General features: G+C 51.5%; 1 protein-coding gene across 1 annotated transcript in view; it reads left to right on the forward strand.

Annotated features, from left to right (window-relative positions):
• The first annotated feature begins 22,278 nt into the window (after positions 1-22,278).
• SKOR2 (SKI family transcriptional corepressor 2) overlaps positions 22,279-25,092 on the forward strand; it is a 23,436-nt gene continuing 20,622 nt past the window's right edge. The window contains exon 1 of the mRNA XM_064736284.1: positions 22,279-24,486. Within this exon, the coding sequence (XP_064592354.1) occupies positions 22,279-24,486 (2,208 nt within the window). The remainder of the gene's footprint in view (positions 24,487-25,092) is intronic.

Consider the following 25,092-nt stretch of genomic DNA (forward strand, 5'->3'; position numbering starts at 1 on the left):
CCACTGCACCCTGGCACTTGCTGCTCCTCAGCAGAGCAGGGAGACATGTCACTACTGTGATTTAGCCTGCCCAACCCACACACCTCCATCTTCATTATTTAGGGAAGGGAGAGGCTTCTTAAAATAGCCACATAAATTCCTCCTCTGCCAAGTGGAGGTGCTCTTGAAAGCCAAGCAAGGCAGGAAGTGTCTGCCTGCCTTGGGTGCTCAATCTCCTGCAAAAACACCTCTGTCCCTGCCTTGGCTGGATGGAGGATCTGGTCACACACGTCAGGACAACCACTTCATTGGAACACAGGCATAAATTGGACCTTGGTCTCATGTGTTCGTGCAGACCCTAGAGGTAGAACAAAGGCTGTGAGCCAGCCAAGGGCTGCCAAGCCTGTGAACAGGAAAATGAGAGTTTGTTCTTAATGCTCCGTCCAAAAAACAGCTGACATCAGTAGACAGTCCCATGGGAATTGCTAAAAGCAACACTGGGAAAGTGCTTCTCTTTGTATTTTTTTTTAATAACACCAGGACCAAATCCAACTAAGTGAATGATTTCTTGAAAAGTTCAGTGTGTTTCCAAATTGGTTTTGGTCACACAGCCAGAGAAATGCAAGAGGTTTTCTTTAATTATTTCACAAAAATAAACTTGACTTATTAGGATCAATTCCATTTCTGTAGTCTTAAACAAGAATATTTTTGCTTCCTCTGTTTTTAGTTTCTGCATGGCTTCTGCCAAGGCATCTAATTTTAAATAATTAAAACCATTTGTTTTAATACAGTGCAGCAGTTTCTGCAGTGCCGTGCCTGTTTATTTTCTGTCGGGTTTCCTCAAGTCCTGTGTCACTCCTTGTGGAAACTGGAGCAGATATCCAACAGATCAGAGGCATGGATGAAATCACTCAGGAAAGGCAAGCAGACAGGCCAACTGCAGCTATAACAAAATGATCTTTGATTATTAAATGGATCCTTGGGTGGGTGGATAACCAGATGTGTTTGACAGTTGATGTGGAAAGCGTGGGGGGCAGTACCTCAGGATTAGAGCAGAAAGTAACACAAGCTTTCTTCCCTGAAACAATTAATGAAATCACTTTCTGGATAGTAAGAGCCTTGCATGTGCAACGTTATACGTTGTGCTTGCACAACCAATTTGGGTCAGAATGATGTTTAAACTCATAAGTGGTACCACTAATCTCCGTTAATCTGACTCCAAAGATGAGACATAATGCTCAGTACAAGAGACTAAGAGTTGCTAATGCATGTTCCTCAGCTGGAGCACTAATATAGGACTCCTGCAGAAAGAACAGGATCTTCCAGGCTTGGGTGTGAGGGTAAAAAAATAAACATCTATTTAGGGATGTCTCCAGAAGTGTTCTCTTCTTGGGTTCTTTCTGTCCACTGGTGCTCTTTGCCACTGCAGGTGCAAGGATGGACGTGAGATTTTCCTCTCATTTGGGTTATTTATTTTTTTTTCCTCTCAAAAATGAACTAGGGTTGGAATTTCTTGTGCAGAGTTCATGATGAGCTTCTGTTCTTATTTAATGAGGAAGAGCCAGGGCAGTGACTCATGGGTTTACCCTGAAGCATGTGGGCTGGTGGAAGCAAGGCTGATCAGGAAAGATTGAATTTCAACCCCACCATTACCTGTCAGAAACCACCACAGAGGCCAAAGGAATTATTTTGGTCTGAAGCACCCAACTGCAGAGAAAATCCCTGAGGAGTGATTGCCAAACCCAGCCAGGACAGGGCTTGGAGCAGCCTGGGATAATGGAAGGTGTCCCTACCCATGGCAGGGGCCTGAATGAGATGAGTTTTAAGGTCCCTCCTAATTCAAGCCAATCTATGGTTTTATGCTAAAAAAAAAACCCCAACTTTGAGAATTCTCTTTCTGTTGCTATATTTTTGAAAATTCTCTTTTGCAGTGTGTAGTTTCAGGATGGATCTCAGAAATTACTGAGATCACCTCAGAAATTATCTACCCTAAAACTCTAATAAGGAGTCACCACTCTGGCTGAGTAGGATTATTCTATGTGTTCCTGTTTTTTCTTTATATTTTTGGGGAAAAGTGCCAGTTTTTTCTTAAAAATATCAAAAATTCACCATTCTTTAATTCCACAGCTCTTCAAAATAGATTAAGTTATTGCATTTTTCCTACATTTATTACTGAAATATTTCCCAAAGCAAGTCATTGAAATTTTTTCAAAGTCTGGGACAGAGAATTATTTTAAGACAAATTATAATTATCTTCTACAGCCAATGTTATTTAAAAAATATGTTACATATGGTTTACAAAGCAGCATTAACAGCTATGTTTCCAGCCTCAGAATTTTCTGCCTGAATAAATTTGAGTAGCTACACTTGAAGATAAGGTCCTGTATAATTGTGTTGTCAAACCAAAAGCCTTATTCTGTAAATGCCATGAGATCCTTTCAAGAAAGGCATCGTCACCTCAGTGCCAAGCTGTAAAACTGAAGCAAGAGCTAAGTGGGACTTAATCTGTGCCTTGCTAAGACAGAGATGTTTAGAAATCAAGAATAATGTTGAAAAACACCCAATTTGTGTTCTGATGTAAAAAAATCTTCTGATTCCAACAGAGAAACAGAGATAATCTTTGACTGGATAAATGTGCCCAGATCATGTGTCTGGCATATAACCAAAACCAGCCTGAGCTCCCAGACTGAGCCTGACCATATTTGTGAGCTTTCCCCATATTTGTGACAGTTTTGCCTTTGACTTTCTTCAGGATGAAGTCACCTGTCCTCCTGCCTTCTGTTCTCCTCATCTGCACTTCACTCAGAGTGTTAAGTAAATTTCATAAAATTGCTGAGATTCTCACTTCTCCTCAGGGAGTCCCCCACAGGAGACAGCCATGGTGAAAAATTTCCTAGGATCCATGAACAAACAATCCCGGTATTCCCTGCCTTCCTCAGAGATTTCTGTGCCTGCCGCTGAAATGGCTTGAGTGCTGCAAACTAATTATAAAATTATTTAGTTAATAGAGGCAGGTAGGAAAGTTTCTAATTATCCCTGTGATAAAACTCTCCTGCAGCTGCAGGGTTTGTCTTACCCGGCAGCAAGGTGGGGCCTGCCTCCTGTAGCTAAGGCCAGGCAGAATCAGCCATGAGGGGGATTTTGGTGCAAACACACAGGGCTCAGCCCAGCTGCCTCCAAACAGGTCACAGAACCATGGAATCATGGAATGTCCAGCACTGGAAGGGACCCACAAGCTCCTGGGCCTGCATCCCTATGAACACACCACAAAATCCAGCCAGGTCTGAGGGGACCCTGAGGGGACACTGGCATCTCAGCTGGCCTTATCTCTTGCCCCAGAAAGATTTTGTTCCCTCACAGTCCTCTCATATATGATACTCTAGATAGCCCTGGATGCCTCACATGGCAGTAGATATTTATGTTTTATCTCACAAATAAGGTGCTCGATCCAGCTCAATATCCAGGCTCTGCTGGAAGGTAGGACAGCAGTGCACCTGCAGACATCTGTGGGCCTCCAGCCCAAGGACACCTAGAAAGAGCCACAAAATCACAGAATCATGGAATGGTTTGGGCTGGAAGAGGATTTTTAAAGCTCATCTTGTCCAACACCCTGCCATGGGCAGGGACACCTTCCACTATCCCAGGCTGTTTCAAGCCCTGTCCGACTTGGCCTTAGACACTTCCATGGATCCAGGGACAGCCACAGCGGTTCTGGAAAACCTGTGTCAGGGCCTTACCACCCTCACAGGGGAGATTTTTTTCATAATATCTGATCTAAATCTACTCTCTTTCAGCTTGAAGCCATTCCCTCTCATCTTGTCACTCCAGGCTCCTGTAAACAGTCTTGTCCCATCTTTCCTGTAACTTCCTTCCAAAGGAATTGCAGCTGGAAAGCTGCAATTAGATGACCCTGAAGCTTCTCTTCTCCAGGATGAACAATCCCAGTTCTTCCAGCCTTTACTCAAAGAAGATGCCCTCCACCCCTCAGAGCATCTCCGTGGCCTCCTCTGCACTGGCTGCAGCAGCTCCAGCTCCTTGTGCTGTTGGAGCCAGGGCTGGGGGAGCTCTGCAGGTGGGCTCTCACCTGAGCCCAGGGGCACAGGGGCAAGATCCCCCTGCCCTGCTGCCCACGCTGGGGATCAGCCCAGGGCAGGGGGTTCAGGCTGGAGCAGGCCCAGCTCTCACCCACAGCACCCCCAGCTCCTTCTCCCAGGGCTGCTTCCCCTGTTCAGCCCCAGCCTGGGTTGGTCCCAGGGTTTGCCTTGGCCCAGGTGCAGCTCCAGCTCTTGGCCTTGTTAAACCCCATGAGATTCCCTGGGCCACCCCTGCAGCCTGTCCAGGTCCCTCTGGATGCCATCCCATCCTCCAGGTGTGTCAGCTGTACCTCTCAGCGTGGTGCCATCTGCAAATCCACTGAGGGTGCCCTGGATCCCTCTGTCTGTGTCATTAATGAAGATATTCAGTAACACTGGTGCCCAGATGGATCCCTGAGGGACCCCCTGGGACCACAACCCTTTGGATGCAACCATCCAACCAGCTCCTGATCCATCTAATAGTTCTCCCATAGAATCCGTTACTCTCCAGTTTGGACGGAAGGATGTTGTGTCAAAGGATTTACAGAACTCCAGATAAATGACATCTGTAGCTCTTCCCTGATCCACTGATGTAGTTACTTCCTCAAAAAAGCCACTGAATTGAGCCAGACAGGATATTTCCTTGATGCATCCCTGCTGTCTCAAATCACCTCTCTGTCCTCCATGTCCCTTAGCACAGCTTCTATTCCATGATCTCCCAGGCACGGAGGTCAGGTTGACAGGGTGGTAATTCCCAGGGTGCTAATTTCTCCTCTTTTTGAAGATGGGCACTATTTTTCCCTTTTCCCTGTCACCCAGGACTTCCCAGACATCCCAGGATGGGAGAATCATCCCTATGGGATGGACAAACTGAAATGGGCCAACAAGGTGTGTGACAGGCCAGGAATCACACCCTGGAGGGGCTCAAATGGCACCAGACACTCTCAGCTCCTTATTGAAGGCAGCTATCCCAGTTTTAGGTGGTCCCATTAAAGAGGTCCCATCAGAGGGGTCCTGTTGTTTAAATGGGAAAATTTCCACTGGCTCCAGCACAGCCAAAACTTCACAGCACAAATGGTTTCTGCTGATTATGAAGATGAAGTGAGCACAGGTGTTGCTAATGTGAAATCACACTAAGAGTTTCTTCCACACTTTCCCCAGGGAGTTTTGCTTTACCCTTGCATTTCCTATTGGGAATATATATTTATTTTATCTGCTTCTGTGGGAGACAGTGGCGACCTGCCCAGCTGAGGTCAGGCTACCTGGGTCTGACATATGTTAAATGACAGCGTGTCAAAGCCCTGAAAAAATATGTTGACTGAAGTTTTACGTGGAGTTTTACAAGGTAGTAACATAGACTATAAACTGCTGCATTTAGGCGCCTGGGTGGGGAAATGTATGAAAAATTCATGAGAGGTTTGTGTAAGAAATGCAGCTCACTGGTGTTTCATATTCATTATTCTTTTTTTTGTTTTCTTCAATGAAATTATCCTAAGGAATTTTTTTTTTTGAGCTGAAGAGAAAGCACGTGCTCAGTAAGTGAGTTCAGCCACAGATTTCAGGGCCCTTAAGTACTCATTGACACAAGAGGCGACGACAGCTCTGCAGGAACCTTTATGGGTCTCTCAGGGTTGTTGGTTTTTTAAGCCTGTGTATTATGGATTTCCACAACAGGTGTTAACAGCTCAAGGCATCTTAATGCCTGCTGGATTAAATAATGCACGTTTTTAAAATTGCATGAAGTCTCTCCCACTGGGGAAATACTATCCTTTCCGCCTTTACTTTTTAAATGAAAATAAAACGTGTATTGCAAAAATTGCCAAAGAAGTGGCTAAAATGCACGCCCAAAGCAACACAGAAGCTGAAATTCTGTGTTTAGCTCACTCTGCCTTTACCCAAGCCATGAGGCTCCTGGGGTGGCTCAGAGCAGAGAGTGTGAATAGGTGTGACCACATGAATGGCCAGGAAAGGCCAGTAGGGGTTACAGAGAATGGGACACCAGGACAAAAATCACTGCTTAAACCAGTTAAATAGGAGGTCTTTCATGTCCTTGCACCAATTCAGTCAGCATAAAACAGCTGAATGCCTGAGCCAGAGCTTTGCTGGAAGAAAACATGAGTGAATGAACGTGTTGTTGGGAGTGGGGAGATGCTGGCATCTCCTGGAGGGCCCATCCAGCCCCAGAGAGCGAGAGACATGGGACACAGCACATCCCACCTGAGCACAGCTGCTTTAGGGGGATCCCCTGGGGCTCAGAACCCTCCACTCAGGCAGAAAATCCATTCTGATGCCCCTGTGACCCAATGGGACATGGTCAGTGCAGAAGGTGCAGGTCATGCCATGCTCAGCTTGAGCAAGAGCAGAGCCTAGCCCTGAACCTCCTCTCCTGGGAGCCAACACTCTCCATACACACCAGTTTTGGGGAGCTCTTCTGCAGGAGGTGGGGAATGCTTTCCAAAGAGTTTGGCTGCTCTTTGGGCATTAATCGTGGGTCTAAGAGCGTTTATTAATGTCCTGTTGAAGTTAACAGTGAGGCACTGCTGCCCCCCCTCTTTTCTGATATGCAAACAGTGGTGATTAAGCACCAGATTAAACATCTTCATGAATATTTAAAAGGCTGTTTTTGAAAGTTTCCTGTCCTTTTACACTAATAGCCCCATTAAAACCTGTTTACAAGCCAGTCATGAGAGTAACTGTGTGCACTTAAAACACTGGAGAGTTCCCCAAGAGGAGTGCTTTAACCATGTGAGAATGGCAGCTGATCAATAGGGATCTTAAAGTAAGACTGTCTGCCTAAACCCAATGGAAACAGTCCTTGCAAAGCAGAGAGAAATGGCTGGCAAGTGCCCAACTGGTTAATTAGGGAGGCAAAAATGGTAATAACAATAGCCATAATATTTGCTTTAAGGTCCAGATGTCCAAGGCCTGGGTGTCTGGCTGCCACAGCACTTCTCAGAAGCTGCCCTAAAGATGTTGATGGCAGCCAGGAAAAGGCCAGGGAAAGTTTTAAGTAAACTTAACAGCTTGCTGTTTCCTGGATCTTCTTACCTTTTGCACATCAGACTCTGCGCACAACCAGAGCCTAAAGCAGGGATGTGCATGTATGACAGCTGTTAATCACAAAATGGTTTGAGCTGCAAGAGACCTTCAAGAACATCTTGTTCCAACACCTGCCATGGTCAGGGACAGCTCCCACTGTCCCAGGGTGCCATCCAGCCTGGCCTTGGGCACTGCCAGGGATCCAGGGGCAGCCACAGCTGCTCTGGGCACCCTGGGCCAGGGCCTGCCCACCCTCCCAGCCAGCAATTCCTCATTCCCAATGGGCCAAAATCTGTCCCTGCCCTCTGGCCCTGGGAGCCATTGCCTGGGTGCTCTCCCTGCCTGCCTTGTCCCCAGGGGCTGTGCAGCTCTCCTGGAGCCCCTGCAGGCCCTGGCAGGGGCTCTGAGGTGTCCCTGGAGCTTCTCTGGTGCAGCTGAACAGCCCCAGCTGTCAATAATGGATGCAATCTGCTTGTTATATTGAAGTACAACAGAATAAATGTCAACATTACATGCTCTATACCCATAACAGAAAAGGCGAGCATATTCAACCAGTGCTATAAGGCCAAAATTCAAATCTAGCCCTGCCCTGGACAGCTCTTGATCCACTCTTTGTTACTTACCTTCCATCCACCACACTCTATTATTCACTTTTCCATATCAGCACCACTTCCCTGCCTTGTTCTGAGCCCAGGGGCCATGAAGCAGAAGGTGTGTGAGTCCAGCACAGGATGTAGGTGCTTAAATGCTGCTAAAAACCTGAGCTTTTGTGTCTGCTTTGTGCTACTGAGTACCCTGGAAAGAAATCTATTGACATCAGTGGGTTTTGGATTAGGCTCCCGCTGTGTTATTAAGTGAATTATTAATTATTAATAATAACATAACAGAAATCACATGTTGCCTTATTCAACCATTCAATTTTGCCTTATGTGGGGGTTTTTGAAAATGCAGTCGCCGAGTTTAAATACAAGTGTGGATTGATTGTTTAGCCTCCCTGCTCATTGCCAAGGAGAGAGTATGCTTACATATGGGTGTCCAGCTCTAAATGAATATTGATTGACTGAAATTCATGCCGTCTGCTTCGGTTTAACTGTTTGGCAAAACTGGAGATGTCAATAAAACTGGATTGAATTTTGAACGGTATTAAAACTTTCTGGAGCCAAGGTAATCATGATGGAAAAAAGTAATAAAGGGCTGGAGACCTTACAAGTGTGAGGTTTTTCCTACTGCTGCGAAGCCCTCTGGGGCTAAAGGTGTTTAGCTCCAGTGCTGAAAGATCAGCAGGGTTGCTAATGGCCTTTCAGTTCCTTTGGCAGCAGCAAATGTAAATAGGCAAAGTAGATGCTCTAACTCCTCCCTTCCTAAAACCCAGCCAGACATTTATAGTGCTGCTTCAGTTAATGAGGATGGGGAAACTGACCCCCTCCCCAGCAGGAGGAGGCTGAGGCATGTCCAGGAGATTGTCCCTGTGGGATTGGCACTCACCTGTCCTGCCTCCCCGAAGGGGACACGTGTCTGCCTCACCTGCAGCTGGAATGGGACTTGGCAGAGAGCTCAAGAATGGCGGGTTTGGTGGGCAGGGCTGTCATGCAGTATCTGGAGTTTATTTCCTGAGACAGGAATTCGTGGGGTAAAAGCACAGTGTGTGGTCTGTGCACCTCTATTCTCACTGCATCCCAGTGCCCCAGTAACTTTTAGTGCACTTTCTGTGTGTTTATAATCACTATTAACTTGTTATCCATTTGTCAGTACACTTGGTTTGACTGCAGTGGGGTGGAATTAAGACGCTGCTCTTTCAAATTTGTTATTATGTTTCTAAAGATCCTCTCGAGGATTTGTTATGTGGATTAATACATATCCCCCAAATTTATTCATGGGCAGGTCTGGTTACCTCATCCAGGACCAGAGATGCTCCCGTAAGCCCTGCAGTGATGAATTGTGGGCACTTAACATTTGTACTGTGAAGAAGCTGGCCGGACAAGTACGAATCATTTTAAACTGAAAGGAATAGGTTTAGACTGGCCTTTGGGAATTAGGAATTGCTGGCTGAGAGGGTGGGCAGGCCCTGTCCCAGGGTGCCCAGAGCAGCTGTGGCTGCCCCTGGATCCCTGGCAGTGTCCCAGGCCAGGCTGGATGGGGCTGGGAGCATCCCTGGGATAAAGGAAGCTGTCCCTGCCCATGGCAGGGGGTGGCACTGGATGATTATGAAGGTCCCATCCAACCCAAAACATTCTGTGATTCTATGAATTCATAAAGAGAGACAAAACCACTCACACAGCTCACACACAGCCACGAGCAGCAGCTGGGTAGCCAAGACAGGAATTTAATTGAGCTGTCCTGCAGGTCTGGTGTGCACCCCAAGCCTGACCAAGGACTTCAACTTTTCATCTTGGGGCTGGAACTGTGAGAGAAATAAACCAGCAAGGCCAGGCCCCAAAGGAGAGCACAGTGATGCACAAAAAGCAGCTAGGCTGCAGAGGGCTCGTAGGCACCTCTTCAAAAATGCCTCTCATGTCTTCTCTGCAAGTTTTTTTTCCTGAAAATTGGACTGTGAGTTAATAACATAACACCAAGAAAGCTAGTGCATGACATCCTCATGTTTCTACTCTGCAAAACTGATGTCTGTGTTTATTACCTACCAATTAATTAACAATCACGAGCGAAAACAGATAGGAAAGACTTCAATTTCTGGGGCAAACTAATCTACAATGGTGCTGCTTTGAAATTAGTTTTGTGCTTCCTTGATTTCTAAACATCAACTCATGAAAGTGTGTTAGCATTGCTGTGAAATAAAAGTCCTTTTTTAAGGTACCTAATATAGGAATTTACAAGTTTATGCTAGGCTCTAATCCTTGTAATTTTGTTTTTCCTGATGTCAAAATAAGCTGAAGATATTTTTAAGCCTCTCCTCAGTATTTTTCTGTTGTGATGAGGAACACTTCTCGTGTGGAGGTAGAAAATTTCACTTTCTGAGCAGTATTTCACTATTTGAGGCTGGAGGGTGACCCTGCAGACAGAGGGGTTATCACAAATAAAAGGAAGCTGACCCATAATGAGGGAGATGGAAAAGTAGGCAGGACACAAGGAAAGGGAATGAAACTGTTTCTGCTTCCGGGGAAAACTCACTAGCCTTGAAAATTCTGTTACACCAGTGAAGTCCTGGGCTCTGGAAATGCCTAAATTATAATTATGGGGGTGGCAGCAACAAAAGAATTGGCAAGGTGGGAGTAGAGGTGGTTAAGGTGATCTGATGCCAAGGCAGAAGCCATCAGCTTGCCTGAGTGAGTGGTCCCAACCCCAGCAGGGGCTGGTGGGAGCATCAGCAGGAGAACCACAGAATCATTTACATTGAAAAAGATTTCTGAGTTCATCAAGGCCAACCATTCCCCCAGCACTGCCAAGCTCTCCATCAATCCATGTCCCCAAGGGCCAGTCACTCCAGGGATGGAGACTCCACCACTGCCCTGGGCAGCCTGTGGGGCTGGACAACCCTTTCCATGAAGGAATTTTCCCTAACATCCCTTCTGAACATCCCCTGGAACAACCTGGGGCCATATCCTCACCTTTTGTGTTAGATATAGAAAACTAGGTAAAGTAGAAAATTTTATGTGCCATAAAATTTTCTGCTGCCTGTTTTGAAAATCTCCTGTGTCCATGGTAAAGATTGACTCCACTGGGTTGTTGCAATGTTTTTAAGTTTGACAAACTGTTTGGAGCATTTTTCTTTGTATCGTGGAACAGTCTGGGTTGAAAGAGACATTAAAGACCACCTTATTTCAACCCCCTGCCATGGGCAGGGACACCTTCTATTGGATCAGGTTGCTCAGAGCCTCATCCAACCTGGCCCTGAGTTTTTCCAAAATGCATCCAAATGTATGAATGGAATGTGTCAGAAAGTGGATTGATCTTACAGTGTATGAAATTAAAATTTGGATGGCAAGGGGTAAAGACTGGCAAAAATCTCCTGTCCCAATGAGTCCAGGAATACCTGAATCAAACTGTGAACTTACTCTTCTGTTTCTAAATTCTTGGGAATCTTTTGTTTTATGCAGCTTTTCAGAGATGGTTTTAGCTATGAATGTGGTTATTTATTTATTTTCAACTGTATTGAGCAAAAGTGAGAAGAAAGGCTAGAGTAGGTTTGAGTTTTTAACTCAACTACATTTCATAAAACCTCTCTGAGGTGCTGGTAGATGAATGCTGTTCCCTAAACACATTCACATCCTTTCCAGGTGCATAAATTGAGGCTTGAAGAAGAGGTCGTATTTTTCCAACTTAGGAATGTCAACTGAGAAATCCCAATCCAAAGGAGATTGATTTTCAGAAATGCTCAGTCTGGACAGATGAGCAGCGCACCAGATTACTCACAGGGCACTCTTATTTGAGAGCTTATCTTTAAAATGTTGGTCTATAAATGGCTCAGTGCAAGGTCACGCTGTAATTCATTGTGCCAAGGAGTGAAATTCCAAGTTTCTGGATGTGCTCTGGTATGATCATACGGCCATACCTTACCCCATTGATATGGTTATTTGAGGGGTTATTTCAGAGATTCTGTTGCTGTGACAAACTGGGAGGTTTGGCACAAGTATCTGCTGGGACACGGCTGCTCTGACCTGGGGAACCTCATCTGAGAGGCAGCAAGATCCACTCGTGATGTCCCTGCACATCCCAGAGGGGTCAGAAATAGATGTGCTTCCAGGTCCTTTTCAAACCAAACCATTCTATGGCTCTATGGTGGTATTATTGGTCATGAAATGCAATTTGGAGATCTCTAACCCTTGAGTCCTACAGAAGGAAAAATTATTCCCTTGATTTTTAAGGGAATATAAGGTAACTATACCAGGTGCCTGTTAAAAAAAAGCAGGAACCTGGTTATAGTCACCTTATATGCTGAAATAACAAGTAAAATGTTTGAAGTGACTTTTTGGGAGGAGAAAATTGAGACCTTCCCGTGCCTGCCCCAGGTGCTCTCCTCAACTGACCAAAAGTGGAGAACCATTAGACCTCAGCAATATTGCAGTGTCTTGATAAATATCACAACATCACTTGCACCTACAACCCTTGTAAAGATGATGACACCTCCTGAGGCAGTAGAAGGGGTTTTGCTCCTTCAAAGACAACCTTGTTTTTGTAAATTTGCCCTAGATTGCTGGGCCCTGAGTGGCTGTGGGTTTTGAGTTTTTGCCATCCTATTTCAGCTGTGAAGGTGCAGTGCTGAGCTGTCTCCCAGCCAGCTGATCCTGCTGTTTCTTCAGCTCCCAGTTTAACTTCAATGGGAGTCCCAGGTGCACAGAGGAGAAGCTTTAATGGATTAAACAAATAGAGCAAAGTCAAACAGAGCACACATCCGTAACGTGCATGTCTGCAGACACATGTACCTGTGTTTATACACACAGAGGTACATGGAAACAGAAGAGAGAAAAACAACTTAAAAAAAAAAAAACAAACAACTTTTGGGAAGGGTTTCCTTCATAAAGCTGAGCTCCATGCAGCAGCACAATTTATATATCTCTCATTTCTGCATCATTTCTGTGCCGTGGTCAAAGAGTATTAGAGGATACATTTCTGTTCTAAATTACATCTGGGTAAATCCAGAGGAATTCCCCTGAGCCACGTTTACCTCTAAGATTTTGCCTACGTGGGGACACTCAAGAAAATAACCCAAATTAGCTGAAGGTGAGAATTTAAAAGTGGATTAATTAAACTGCGTGAAACCCCTGTGAAGGTTGCTCTTATTCAGAATTCAGGTGGTCTTCATTCAATTTAATTTAATTCACTTTGGAAATTAATTCAGATTAATTGTCCTAACAGTTTTTATGTACCTATTCTAGATTAGCACTGGGGTAATAAAATGAATTGTAGCCCACTGGCTTCAAGATTATTTTTAGATTTATACCAGGAGGCTCTGGAGGAAGATTGTCCCCTGGGTGTCCCGAAGCCAGTGCTTTGCTAGTCAAGACAAAGGAGTGGAAGAGGTTTCTGGAAATAGATAAGCAATATTCTTTTAGCTTTCAGGGCAATTTTTTCAAAGATCTGATGATAAAAATAAGGTGACAAAGGCAACATAGCAACAAGTTAACTATCTCTGCTTTTGAGCCCTGAGTAGGGTGCCCACAGCCTTGCCTTCCACTGGGGCTTGATCCTGCACGTATGATATTCCTTCTTGGTGGGGAAAAAAAATTCTTTGACATCAAGAGGAACAATATTCAAATCTCTTAATTCCAGACAATCCGATTTTGCAAGCCTGGAGCCAAATGAAAATCAAGACTATGGCAGAGAGGGCCCGTGATGTGAAAAAGGAAAAACTGCTTTAAAGAGATAACTGCTCCCAATCTACTCCCCAAAGGAAACGACTCTTATTAAGGTTTTCTTCTTGAGATGTCTGCCTAAAGGCTTCTTCAGAAGGGATTTAGTCGTTTACAACTCAGATCTGGAGTCTGAAGCCCCCTGAACCTGCCTCCTTCTACTGGGCTGGAGCTGAGTTTGGGCAGGGGGGACAGCACAGATGACGAGTGTCCGTGCGAGGCTGGGGACACTGCAAGGAGCCCAGCCAAGGAGAGAGATAAGAAAAAATAAAGACTTCTGAATCTGTCTGGGATCCAATAAATGTCTGTGGTCAAGCAAACAAATAAACAAATGAAACCCCAAACAATAAAAAACCCACCCAAACTTCTGAAAGATTTCTTGCAGTATTGTGTCTCTGAAGCACCTGCCAGTAATGAAGGGGGATGAAACCAAACCTCCTGCCGTCTGCTGAATACTTTTGCATTTTCAGATTTCAAATGTCAAAGATAGCTAAAAATAAAGGAAGAAAGGAAAAGAAACTTTCAATAGATCTGGAAAAAATAACTGCAACCTCCAGCCCGTTGGACCTGCGCTAAAATGGTAACTATGCTCATAACGCAAACACTTCAAAAGCAGCAATCCTATGGGATGGAATTTGGGGAAGGTTTGGGGATGTCCAGCCCGGACCGCCTCAGAGCCAGCTCCAGCGCTGCAATTTGAAGGGAAAACGCTTTAATCCTGAATGGGGCAGCAGCTGCAGCGGGAAACCCCAAATCCCTGTCCCGCCACCGCCGTGCCCGGGACACGCGGGACGCTGCGGGCTCGCCGCTGCTCGGAAGGAAAGCGAAGGGAAGCTCGGGCTCCCCCAGCCCGCTTTGCCGCACGGCGCGGAGAGGCGCGGAGAGGCGCGGAGAGGCGCGCAGGGTGCCGCGGGGAGCCCGCGGGCACGGGGAGCTCCATACGGGTGTTTTGGGGGGCACCTCCCGCGCCCACCCCCGGCACCGGCAGCGCCCCCTCTGCCCAGGATCCCCCCCGGCCCCGCGGGGCGGAGAGGCCAGACCCGGCTCTGCAGACCCCCGGTTTCGCTCATCAAACCAAATTTGCTTCTCTGGCAAATTTGACCTGTTTCTTGGCCCAGATACGTTTCGAACACTTTCTCCGTGTTTGTGGAAGGTTTTGATTTTTTCTTAATTTTATTTCTTTTTTTGTTTTGTTTTGTTTTTGTTAAGACGGGGCGCGGGAACCCCGGGAAGTCCCCAGTGTGTCCCTCCGCCTGCCCTTAAATCCGTCCGGTTTCTCCCGAGGGAAAAGGGACGGGGAGTCCCGGATAACCTCAGTTCTCCTTTCCTCCTCCCCAGCCCGACACCTTCGTGTGTCCCCTTCCCTACGAGGGTGTCCCAGAGCAGCTGGGACAACAGGTGATCCCCTTTGGGGTCCAGGAGCCCCCTTTTCTGGGGGAGGACGGACAGACGCCGCTCTCCCATCCTTAGATACTTCGGGATGTGCACGGCGCGTAACCGCACCAGCTTCGGAACTCCTCGCAGCCAGCTAAAGGCTGTTCTCTTAATGAATTACTAATGAGTTAAAATTGGACAGCCGGCTTAATTAAAGCGTAGAGGCAATGTGTTTACCACATTGTAATTGAACTCATTAGGGCTCCGGCTTTGTGTTTTTAAGCAGCCGCCTTGTTCCGCACGTCGAGTGATCTGCGGGAAGCGTTTTGCTGGGGACGGGGCCTCTGCGGGAGTGCGAGGGCTTGAAGGAGGCGGCATTACCCCCCCCCCCCCCCCCCTAATTTCCCTCAGGGGCTCGTGCGGACACCCTTCCCGCTGTCCCTCAAAGCACTCACAATTTGGGGGGGCGCGGGGCTCGCCTGCATTTCTGTTTTGCAGGGAAGAGGCAAAGGAAATTTTGGGGGAAGAGGGGAAGTTTGTGGGGTGGGGGGAGCCTGGCGAAGCCGAGTCCGCCCCTGCAACAGGGTCCCTGTGGCCCCCCCTCCAGGCGGGGGGAATGTGGGGGGCGCTCCCCTGCCACGCTCCGCGGCCGTCGGGGCGGACCTGCCCCGGGCTGGCGGCGGGGCGGGGGCGGCCGCCGCTCTCCCCGGGGCGAGGGGAGGGGGCCGGGGAAGGGGGCGGCTTCCCCGCGCGGCTTGCAAGGCGCTGCCTGGCTGCTAGAAGGCGTCCGAGACGCGACCCACCCGCGGCACAGCCGCCGCGGCAGACGCGGGAGCCAAACTTGAGCGCGGCGGAGCAGCCGCGGAGCGGGAGCGGCCCCGCGCCGGCCGCAGCCGCCGAGAGCCCATGGAGCCCAGGTGTCCAGGTGAGCCTGGCGCTGGGGCGCGGTGGGGCCGGCGGGAGCCTTTGGATTTGGGTGTGACCGTGCCTTCCCGGAGCAGGTAGCGCTGTCGCTCGCTGTCGCGATAGGTCGTGGTGTCGCGCTGGCCGTCGCGGGGAGGGGAGTGGAAGGCGGCTGCCGGGTGGGATCTGGCTGGGAGAGCGCCGAGGGGAGAGGGGAGCCCCCCGCAAGTTTGGGCGGCCGCGGAGGGAAGGGGCGATGGTTTGGAGCCGCGCCGCTCATCCCTTTACTTGCGCGGCTCCTCGCTCCCGCGTCTCTCTCGCGTGTGTGTACTCCCACATATACACGGCTTTTAATTTTCCTTACAAATCGTGAACTTTGGGCCAGGTGTGGAGGTCGGAAAGGGCTGGAGCAGGGCTGACTGGTCCCCAAACGCAAAGCGGGGACCTGCTGGGGAGGGGAGCGCACGGAGCTCTCGGGTCCGGTCGGCACTGGGATGCTGTGCGGGAATGCGGGGCTGAGTGCAGCGCTGCGCCCCTGCCCCGGACAGATCGGCTTTTCCCCCCTGGAACGACCTTCGTTGCATGGGAAGGGCCTGATTTTGGGGAGAAGTGGGATAAGAGGCGACCACCAGCCTCCTCCGCTTAAGCAGCGTCTCCGATGTTTAAAAGCCAGGGAGGGGAAAAATGAGATATTTTAAATTATTATTGATTAGTATTTTTTTACTGGCTGCGACTCCAAAGCTTCGGGGGTCCGAGAGCTGGAGCCGAAGCGGGGAGCCCTCGGGGAAACCCTTTTCCCCGCCCTCCCAGCCCTCCGTGTGCGTTGCCTGCTTGTTGCACAGCTCCTGCCCGAAACGGAGCTTATCCCGGTCCGTGCAACCTTTTGGAGACATCCATACGGACCTGGCTTTAGGGAAGAGTACCTATAGTAAAATCCCGTGCTATACAAATCACTTTTTTTTAAAACCATAATTCTGAAATCGTGGCAAGGGGTGAAGGAACGAGAGGGAATGCGGTGGCAAGGGAAGAGGGAAGAAGTTGTTTTTGGGTGTAAAAAGAGGGAAGGTGACAAACCAGACCCCGAAGTGGGTAATGGGAACTGTCAAAGAGTGCAGAAGCGTAAAAGCCAAACACTCCCAATACCCATAGGTTGTTTATTCCTCGTAAAATACAACTCTACATAGCAGGAAGTTACTGCAAACATTTATCAATAATGAATGAATCTCCTGTAATAAAATACACTCATAATTAGCTACAGTCAAGTACGTACATTACGCCAAGGCTTTTGCAACTCTTTGTTGAAAATCCGACTTAGATAAATCCTCTTAAACAGCCTTTTAAGCAGGGGGAAAAAAAAAGACTAAAGAAAATAAAAACCAGGAGCAAACCACCACCCCAGCATCTCTTCTCCTTTTCTGCCGTTTCTGAAACCCAAACCGTAACTACTCCTGAAATATAACGGAAAAGTCTTCGGTGAATTCAGAAGAGTCATTAACATTCAGCTTTAAGTGAATGTTAACAGTAAATAAAGAAATCTCTTGATTGTAATAGTTGCAACAAAGCAATAATAAACCAGTGGGCGGTCATCAGTAATGATAAATGTATCATTATTACTGCGTGCTGGGGAGCAGGGTTTGGAAAGTACTTCAGACTTTTTAGTGGCAGGCTTGGTGGCAATTCGTTTCTTAGCCTGGGAAAAGAGGGGGGGACGGGGAACGCCATATAATTTTATTCACAATTTAGGTGAAAATAAATTTAAATCTGTATATTACATTTTTAATTTCAAGATAGTAATTAAAGCTGGTTCATTATATCTCCTCTGAAAGTCTCTGTGCTCATCTTAATTGCCTGTTTGTACAATCTGCTTTCTAAGACACCCAAGGTTACTGGGTTCCGAAAGACGCAAAATTGAATTATTTACTGACGTGATGCCTCTTCGTCACGTTTCTCTCGGAAGTTTGAGATCGCTGCTCCCCATCACAGCCCGACTGGGGCCCTGCTTCACCAGCATGGAAATTTGTTGCTCTGTTTAAATACTTCGGAGCAGGCACGTTTCTCATGCAAATGTTCAGAGCTCTTTAATTTATGCGTTTGGGAAAAAAAAAAAAATCAATAGCTGAGGTGGCTTTTTTGCGTTTGGGATCTTTCTTTAACCCTCCCTGCCCCCCAGTCCACCACTCCCCGAGGTGTTAATTCACGCACACCTAAACTTGCAGCCCTTTCCTCCCCATCCTCAGGCAGAAGAGAAATAATCCCCGTCATGTTTCCAAGAGCTGAACGGAGGGTTGGGGAGCGCCCATCTCCTCCCGGGCCGCCGCTCCCTTCCCGCAGCAGGATAAAATAAAATGATAAATGGCTATTTTTCCGAGGTGCTGTTTCTATCGGGTGCTGATGCTGGGGGCTGGGGCACCGCTCCTCCCGGCTCAGCTCCGCACGTACCTTGGGCTAGGACCATCCCCGGTTTGGGTCGCTCCGAGCACATTAAACTGGGAATTTAAGAGACCTCCGTCAGACAAAAGGTGCCGTCCTCGGTTCCTTCCCTGTAGCCGGCAGCGCTGGTTTTCAGCTACCGGTGGGGTAAAAAACTACCTAAAAACGCCCCATCCCTCAACTCCCCTGGTGTCTTTCGAGAGCCAAGAGAAGATCCCGTTGAGTCGTTTCTCCCCTCGTTGTTACGAATATAGAAGCATCTTTCCGTGGCGTCCTTTTGCCACTGAAAAAACTCCACGTAGAGATCTCTACCCTTTTGTTGTGTCTAGCTGGGTTATTCAAGAGCAGAGACAAAAGCCCGAAGTGATGTGATCTAAATGAGCTCCGGGGTTTTCCAGATGGGACCACCTCTATTCCAAATGCCCTTTCTGCTTAATATAATAAAGTGCGATTAAAAAAAAAATGCTACTTAGAAAAGGGCTTTGCTCTAGACCAAGAGATGCGAGCGAAACCTACACAAAAGTATTTTTAAAAAAGAAAAAATAACCAAAAACAAACTTTGCAGTCTAAATTTTGTTAGGAGAAGATGTTTTATAACAATACCTCTGCTACTCACACGGCTGGAAGTTTCAATGGGATGTGGAGAGGTGGGAGGAGGGAATGGATTCGCGTGGGGGGGGGTGGTTTTCTTTGTGGTTTTTTAAACGCACCAAGGTTATCTTGCTTCTCGTGGCCTCTCTGCTACAACATTTCAGCTCTCTGGAAGTAAATAAAGGCCGTGAGGGTGGGCTGGGATGGTTTGAACTTGGCCGCTTTTCCCCGCTCTCGTTTCCACACGGAGCGATCCGCGGCGGGAGAAAGCGCTGCTGTCGCCTCCCGCTCCGAGGCAGGATTGCGACAGAGAAGGGAACGGGGAAAAGGAGTCAGGACTCCTGCTTAGCCCTTCCAGGCTTCCGTGAGAAGTTTCTCCGCCTTTTCCACTCCTCTGTCGAGAGGTGACTCCTAGCCAAATGGCAACAGCAAGCAACGAAATGAACGGGAGAAATCGGAGTCGGCATCAGGACAGGAGCCCCCAGATGGGCACGGACACCCCAACTCCAGCGGGGATTCCCTTCCGCCCCTCGTCCTGGTCAGGGTGGGCTCCGGGTGGGCTCCATCCAGCCTCGCCCGCCTGGGGACACCTGCGGAGCCTCCGGGCCCCTGTGCCGGCCAGCCTTTCTGTGCCAAACCACCCCTGGCACGCACGCACTGGGGTCCTGCCATCCCATGAGGTTTCCCAACAGGCATAAGTAAGAAAAAGTAGGGAACGGTGAATTCTCACCCCGCTTCTCCACGGTGCTGGTGTGGGTCAGTGTCTGCCCCAAATTTGGTGGCCCTTGCGCCTCCTCCTTCCAGGAGCTAAGACATCCCGACCCGCGGGTTTGAGTTTTCCCTTTAAAGGGACTGGAGGAGGACACTCAGTTTTTACAACGGAATAAAGGAGGGTCAACAACACCAAGCAGGTGACAAAAAAAAAAAAAAAAAAAAAAAGAAAAGGGAAAAAAAAAAAAAAAGGCAGTTTAGTTTTACTTTTCGTTTAGTCACCACAAAATAGAACGTAGTCTCTGGCTAGCGACAACCCTGTCCCGAGCCTGAGTTTTCCACCTTTCTCTTCGCTGGAGGCGTTTTGCAAAACCCTCCCATCCCTTTCGCCTCCTGCGACCGCTTCCCGTCCACTTCCAACGCCGGGCTCAGAGCCTGGGGCGAAGCTGCGCATCCCGGGTTCTCCCGGGAGCGGCCGGGGAAAAGCCGCCGAATGACCGCGACAGAGGGGAGCGGCTCCGAGCACCCGCAGGACCCAGCGGCTTCTCCCCAAAACCCCCCGTCCCTCCTGGAGCCGGCCCGGGAGCGGAGACAGGAGCGGAGATTTTCTCCGAGGCGTGGTAATAGATCATACAATGTGTGACACGGGTTTAACCAATAAAACAATTTGAATCAATTAGCTGGCGGAGGAGAGTTTTGAAGTGTAAAATTCATGTCAGTGTGGCTAGGAAGCATTGATTAAAATGTCACCAATGTGAGGCTTGTAGCCATTGCTCACACGAAAGCAGCAGGCTCCGTGCAGAAGGGGATCGGGAAAAAAGTAGGAGGGAGGGAAAAGGGGGAAGTCTCCCTGTGACAGTTGCGACACGGGGAAGAGCAAGGTTTAATAGGAAGTGACAGAAGTAACAAGGAGAGATGTACTATTATTATTACTATTACTATTACTATTACTATTACTATTACTATTACTATTACTATTACTATTATTAGCGAGAACCCGGATAAAGGAGAGAAGGTGTGAGCTTTAGTGTGTATGTCCTGGGAAAGGTGGCTATAGAGATTTCCGTCTGGATCTGTGACGCCCGAGGAAAAAACCCCAGACAAACCAAAAAGAAATCACCAAATTTTCATAGTTAAATGTGCAGAAACATTAAGTACTGGTCATCTGCATGGAGAGAAAAAGAGAGATACAGACATTTTTACAAAAGGAAAATAAATCAGAAGGGTATTAGGAAACAATTGACGGTCCAGTTGTCTCCCCATTTTGGCTAGGAATGAGTTTTTAATTTTCCCGGGGTTTAGCCGTTTTTCTGCAGTTTTCCTTCCTGGAAAGCAGCGGCGTTGAGCGGTATTGGCCTTCTGCCTTGGGGTAGGGGGGTCGCGGCAGGGTCGCTCCGTCCTCTCCCAGCGCTGCGGAGAGTGGCAATTGGGACCCACAACATTTCGGAGGTGATTCGTGTAAAAAAAATCTACATTTTCAGTTCACTGTATTCACTAGGAAAAAAAAGAAATTAAAAAAAAAAAAGAAGCAGAAATCGCCACCGTTCTGCAGCCTATTTGCTGGGAGGTTTTTTTTGTTTTCTTTTTTCCTTAGCTGGGGACGTCAACCAATTGGGGGGGAGGGGAAAAAGTTAAACAAACCCAAGCAGAACATATTTGCGCCGTATCGGTCTTTGTGGGAGCGGGAATCTGAGGCCGGGTGCTTGTGAAAGTGGTTCTGGTGAATGACTCCGGTGTATTTGGGAATGGCAGTGAGGATACAGGAGCTGTTCGTGCTCGTGTGGACACGGTTGTGGCGAGAAATCAACTTTTCCTCTCTTTCTCCTCCCCTACCCCGTAATTTCTCCCGACCCCTTAAAAAACCCCGTTTCCGAAAAAGACGTGGGGTACATAAGGAGAATATTCCGTTTCTCGGAAGCGATTTGTCTCAGACCGTGAAGGGGCGGGGGGAAGAGAGGAAGGCGAAAAAAGGCTAAATAAAACAAACCCGAAGCTCATTCCACCTTCCACCGTTCCGGCCTCTCTCCGGGACACCGAGCGCGGGGCAGGGGCGGCGGGAGGCCGGGCCCCGACGGGGCGGGAGGGAAGGAAGGAGGGAAGGAGGGAGGGATGGGGGAGCCGCCCCCAGCCCCGCTCGCCTCCCACCGGCCGGGGGGGCGTGCGGCGGCTCCGGGCCCGTCCGCCCCCCCGGGCCGCTGACGTCAGAGCGCCCGCGGGGCCGCACCGGGGGCGGGGGGCTCGGTCCGGGCGCGGGATGCGCTTCCCTCCCTGCCGGCGGCTGCGGGAGCTCGAGGAGGAGGAGGAAGGTCCGGCGGCGGCACGGTGGGAGAGCGGCCGCGGAGGTAACGGGGAGGATGCCCGGGCAGCCGCGGGGAGCAGCGAAACTTTGGGGGGTTTTTGTTCCTCTTCCGAGCTTTCCCCGTGGCGCGGCCGCTCCTCGGTCGCCGTGTGCCCGCGGAGGCTCCGCGCGGAGCCCTCCCGGGTGGCGGCGGGTTTGCAGGGCGAGGAGACGGACACGGGGCTCTGCTGCGTGTTTGGGGTGGGTTTGGGGATTCTTCCAGACGGGGACGGCTCGCTCGTGTGCCGCCATCTCCACACCTGCGGTGGGATGCGCACGCCGGAGAGCCGGGATGCGCGGGGGCGGACAGCTCCGGGGAGCTGGAGGACACAGGAGGTTCGGAGGACTCGGGGTCGCTGAGCAAACCTCCTGACGGGCAGCGCCTCCGCATGCCGGCAGACAGAGGAGCGGGGGGAGGACGGGGTGCGTGCGGCGGGGACCCCCCATCGCTGAGAGCGCTCGGCTGACAGCACTGTGTCTCTGTGCCCTTCCCCTCCCGCAGCTAGAGCAGAGCAGCCCCCCCGGCGCTGAGACCATGGCGACCAGCCCGCTGCCCGGCCCCACCGATATCCTGCTGCCGTCGCCGTCCAGCGCGTACCCGCCGGACCCCATGAGCCAGCCGAGGGCCGGCCACGCCGCCATGAAGCCCAACCAGGTGGGGCAGGTGATCCTCTACGGCATCCCCATCGTCTCGCTGGTCATCGACGGGCAGGAGCGGCTGTGCCTGGCGCAGATCTCCAACACCCTCCTCAAAAACTTCAGCTACAACGAGATCCACAACCGGCGGGTGGCCCTGGGCATCACCTGCGTGCAGTGCACGCCGGTGCAGCTGGAGATCCTGCGGCGGGCCGGGGCCATGCCCATCTCCTCCCGCCGCTGCGGCATGATCACCAAGAGGGAGGCCGAACGGCTCTGCAAATCCTTCCTGGGAGAGAACCGGCCCCCCAAACTGCCGGATAACTTCGCCTTCGACGTGTCCCACGAGTGCGCCTGGGGATGCCGCGGGAGCTTCATCCCTGCCCGCTACAACAGCTCCCGGGCCAAGTGCATCAAGTGCAGCTACTGCAGCATGTACTTCTCGCCCAACAAGTTCATCTTCCACTCCCACCGCACCCCCGACGCCAAGTACACCCAGCCCGACGCCGCCAACTTCAACTCCTGGCGCCGCCACCTGAAGCTGACCGACAAGAGCCCCCAGGATGAGCTGGTCTTCGCCTGGGAGGATGTCAAGGCCATGTTCAACGGCGGCAGCCGCAAGCGCGCCCTGCCGCCCGCCCCGCCGGCCCCCGCCGCCGCCGCGCCCGCCGCCTGCCACCCGCTGGGCTCGGTGAAGGCGGCGGCGGTGGTGGGCGGCGGGCTGCTGAGCCCGCACCTCCTGGCCGCGCCGCCCGACCTGCACCAGAAGCGGCCGCGCTTCGAGGAGGACGAGGAGCTGCAGGAGGCGGTGGCGGCGGCGCACGGCGGCAAGAGCCCGCGGAGCTACCCCGTCATCCCGGTGCCCAGCAAGGGCTCCTTCGGCGGCATGCTCCAGAAGTTCCCCGGTTGCGGCGGGCTCTTCCCGCACCCCTACGGCTTCCCAGCCGCTGCCTTCGGGCTCTGCCACAAGAAGGAGGAGGGCGGCGGCGGCGATGCCCTCGGCGGGGCGGCCGCGCACAAGGCCGGCGGGGCGGCGGCGGCGGGCGGCGGGCTCTCGGGGCTCTTCTGGCCGGGCAGGAAGGACGCCGCCTTCTACCCTCCCTTCTGCATGTTCTGGCCGCCGCGCACCCCGGGCGGGCTGCCGGTGCCCACCTACCTGCAGCCGCCGCCGCAGCCGCCCGGCGCCCTGGGATGCTCGCTGGGGGGGGACGGGGCGGGCCTGCTGCGCCAGGCTTTCCTGGACCTGTCGGAGCCCGGCGGCGAGGCGGGGCCGGCGGGGCTGGGCACGGGGCCGGCGGGGCTGGGGACGCCGCCCGCCGCCGCCCCCCCGTCCGCGCCCGCCGCCGCCGCCGCCGCCGCCGCCCGGGACCCGCTGTTCGAGTCGCCCCCCGGCGGCGGCGCCGAGCCCGCCTCGCCCGCCGCTTCCGACGGGGGCAGCGGCGGCGGGGGCGGGCGGGTCCCTCCGCACCACCCGCACCTGCTGGAGGCGGCGGGCGGGCGCAAGGCGGGCGGCGGGTACCACCACTCCAGCGCCTTCCGCCCGGTGGGCGGCAAGGAGGACTCGGAGAGCCTGGCCAAGCTGCACGGAGGCGGCGGCGGCGGCCCCCCGCGCTCCGCATCGCCGCTGCAGCTGCTGCTGCCGCCGCCGCCGCCGCCGCCCCCCGAGGATGCGGGCTGCGAGAGGCACCCGCATCCTCCGCACGCCGCGCACCGCCTGCTCTCCCCCGGAGGCACCAGCTGCAGCTTCGCCAGCGAAGAGAGCAGCGAGGAGGAGGAGGACGAGGAGGAGGAAGACGAGCCCGAGGTGGACGTCGAGGGGCACAAGCCCCCCGAGGAGGAGGAAGAGGATGAGGAGGAGGAGGGCGAGGAAGAGCCCCGCGGCGGAGACCCCTTGGCGGCCGGCGGCCGCTTTCCACCCGCCCGGGGTCTGCCGGAGAAGGGCGGCCGGGAGCGCCCCGTCGCCGGCCCCTTCCCCCGTGCGGCCGTCGAGGAGAAGCCGGGGGATAGTGCAACCCCAGCGCTGCCTGCCGGGGCCCCGCGGGCGGGCAGCGGCGGCAGCAGCCCGGCACAGCACCCGGCGCCCGAGGAGCAGCCCCTCTACAAAGATGTAAATGCCCCGTCAGGCCCCTTCCCCTCTCTGTGGCTGCTGATACCCAGCCCGGGGGCGGGAGGGATTCCCTGGGTGGGGCAGGATGGCTGTAGTCCCCCAGGCACTCTGTACCCCCGTTACAGGCACTGTGAATCCCCCGCCAGCAGGTCAGGAACTGGGTAACCCCACCATCAAGTTGGGTGCCAGGTCCTCAGTGACCTCTCTCAGACCAAGCTGGCCTTGGGGGCACGCAGTCAGACATGGCCCATCACAAAACCTCCTGGTCAAGCTCCTCCTGCTCACCCCACTCCCAAAATCAGGGTGGCCCAAACCCTTTGCCCAGGTGGGAAAGCATCCCAGGGACACCCACTCCCATGGGAAGTTGCTTCCATGGTGGCAGTGCTGTACAACATGCCAAGCATGCCAGGCCTGGTGCAGCATCCACAGGCCAGCCCTGGAATATAACAGAAATATGAGATTTGTTTGGTGGGTGCCTTTCCCAGCAGAGTGTAGACAACCTTTGTGGCTATTGCTCCACATCCTGAGCCCCTCAACCCAGATTAGCACATGGGAGAAAGAAATCCAGCCCCCATTAAAGGATGGGTGCCCTAACCCGACCCTGCC

Source organism: Zonotrichia leucophrys, chromosome Z (genome assembly GCF_028769735.1).
Source record: "Zonotrichia leucophrys gambelii isolate GWCS_2022_RI chromosome Z, RI_Zleu_2.0, whole genome shotgun sequence".
Classification (NCBI taxonomy): Eukaryota; Metazoa; Chordata; class Aves; order Passeriformes; family Passerellidae; genus Zonotrichia; species Zonotrichia leucophrys.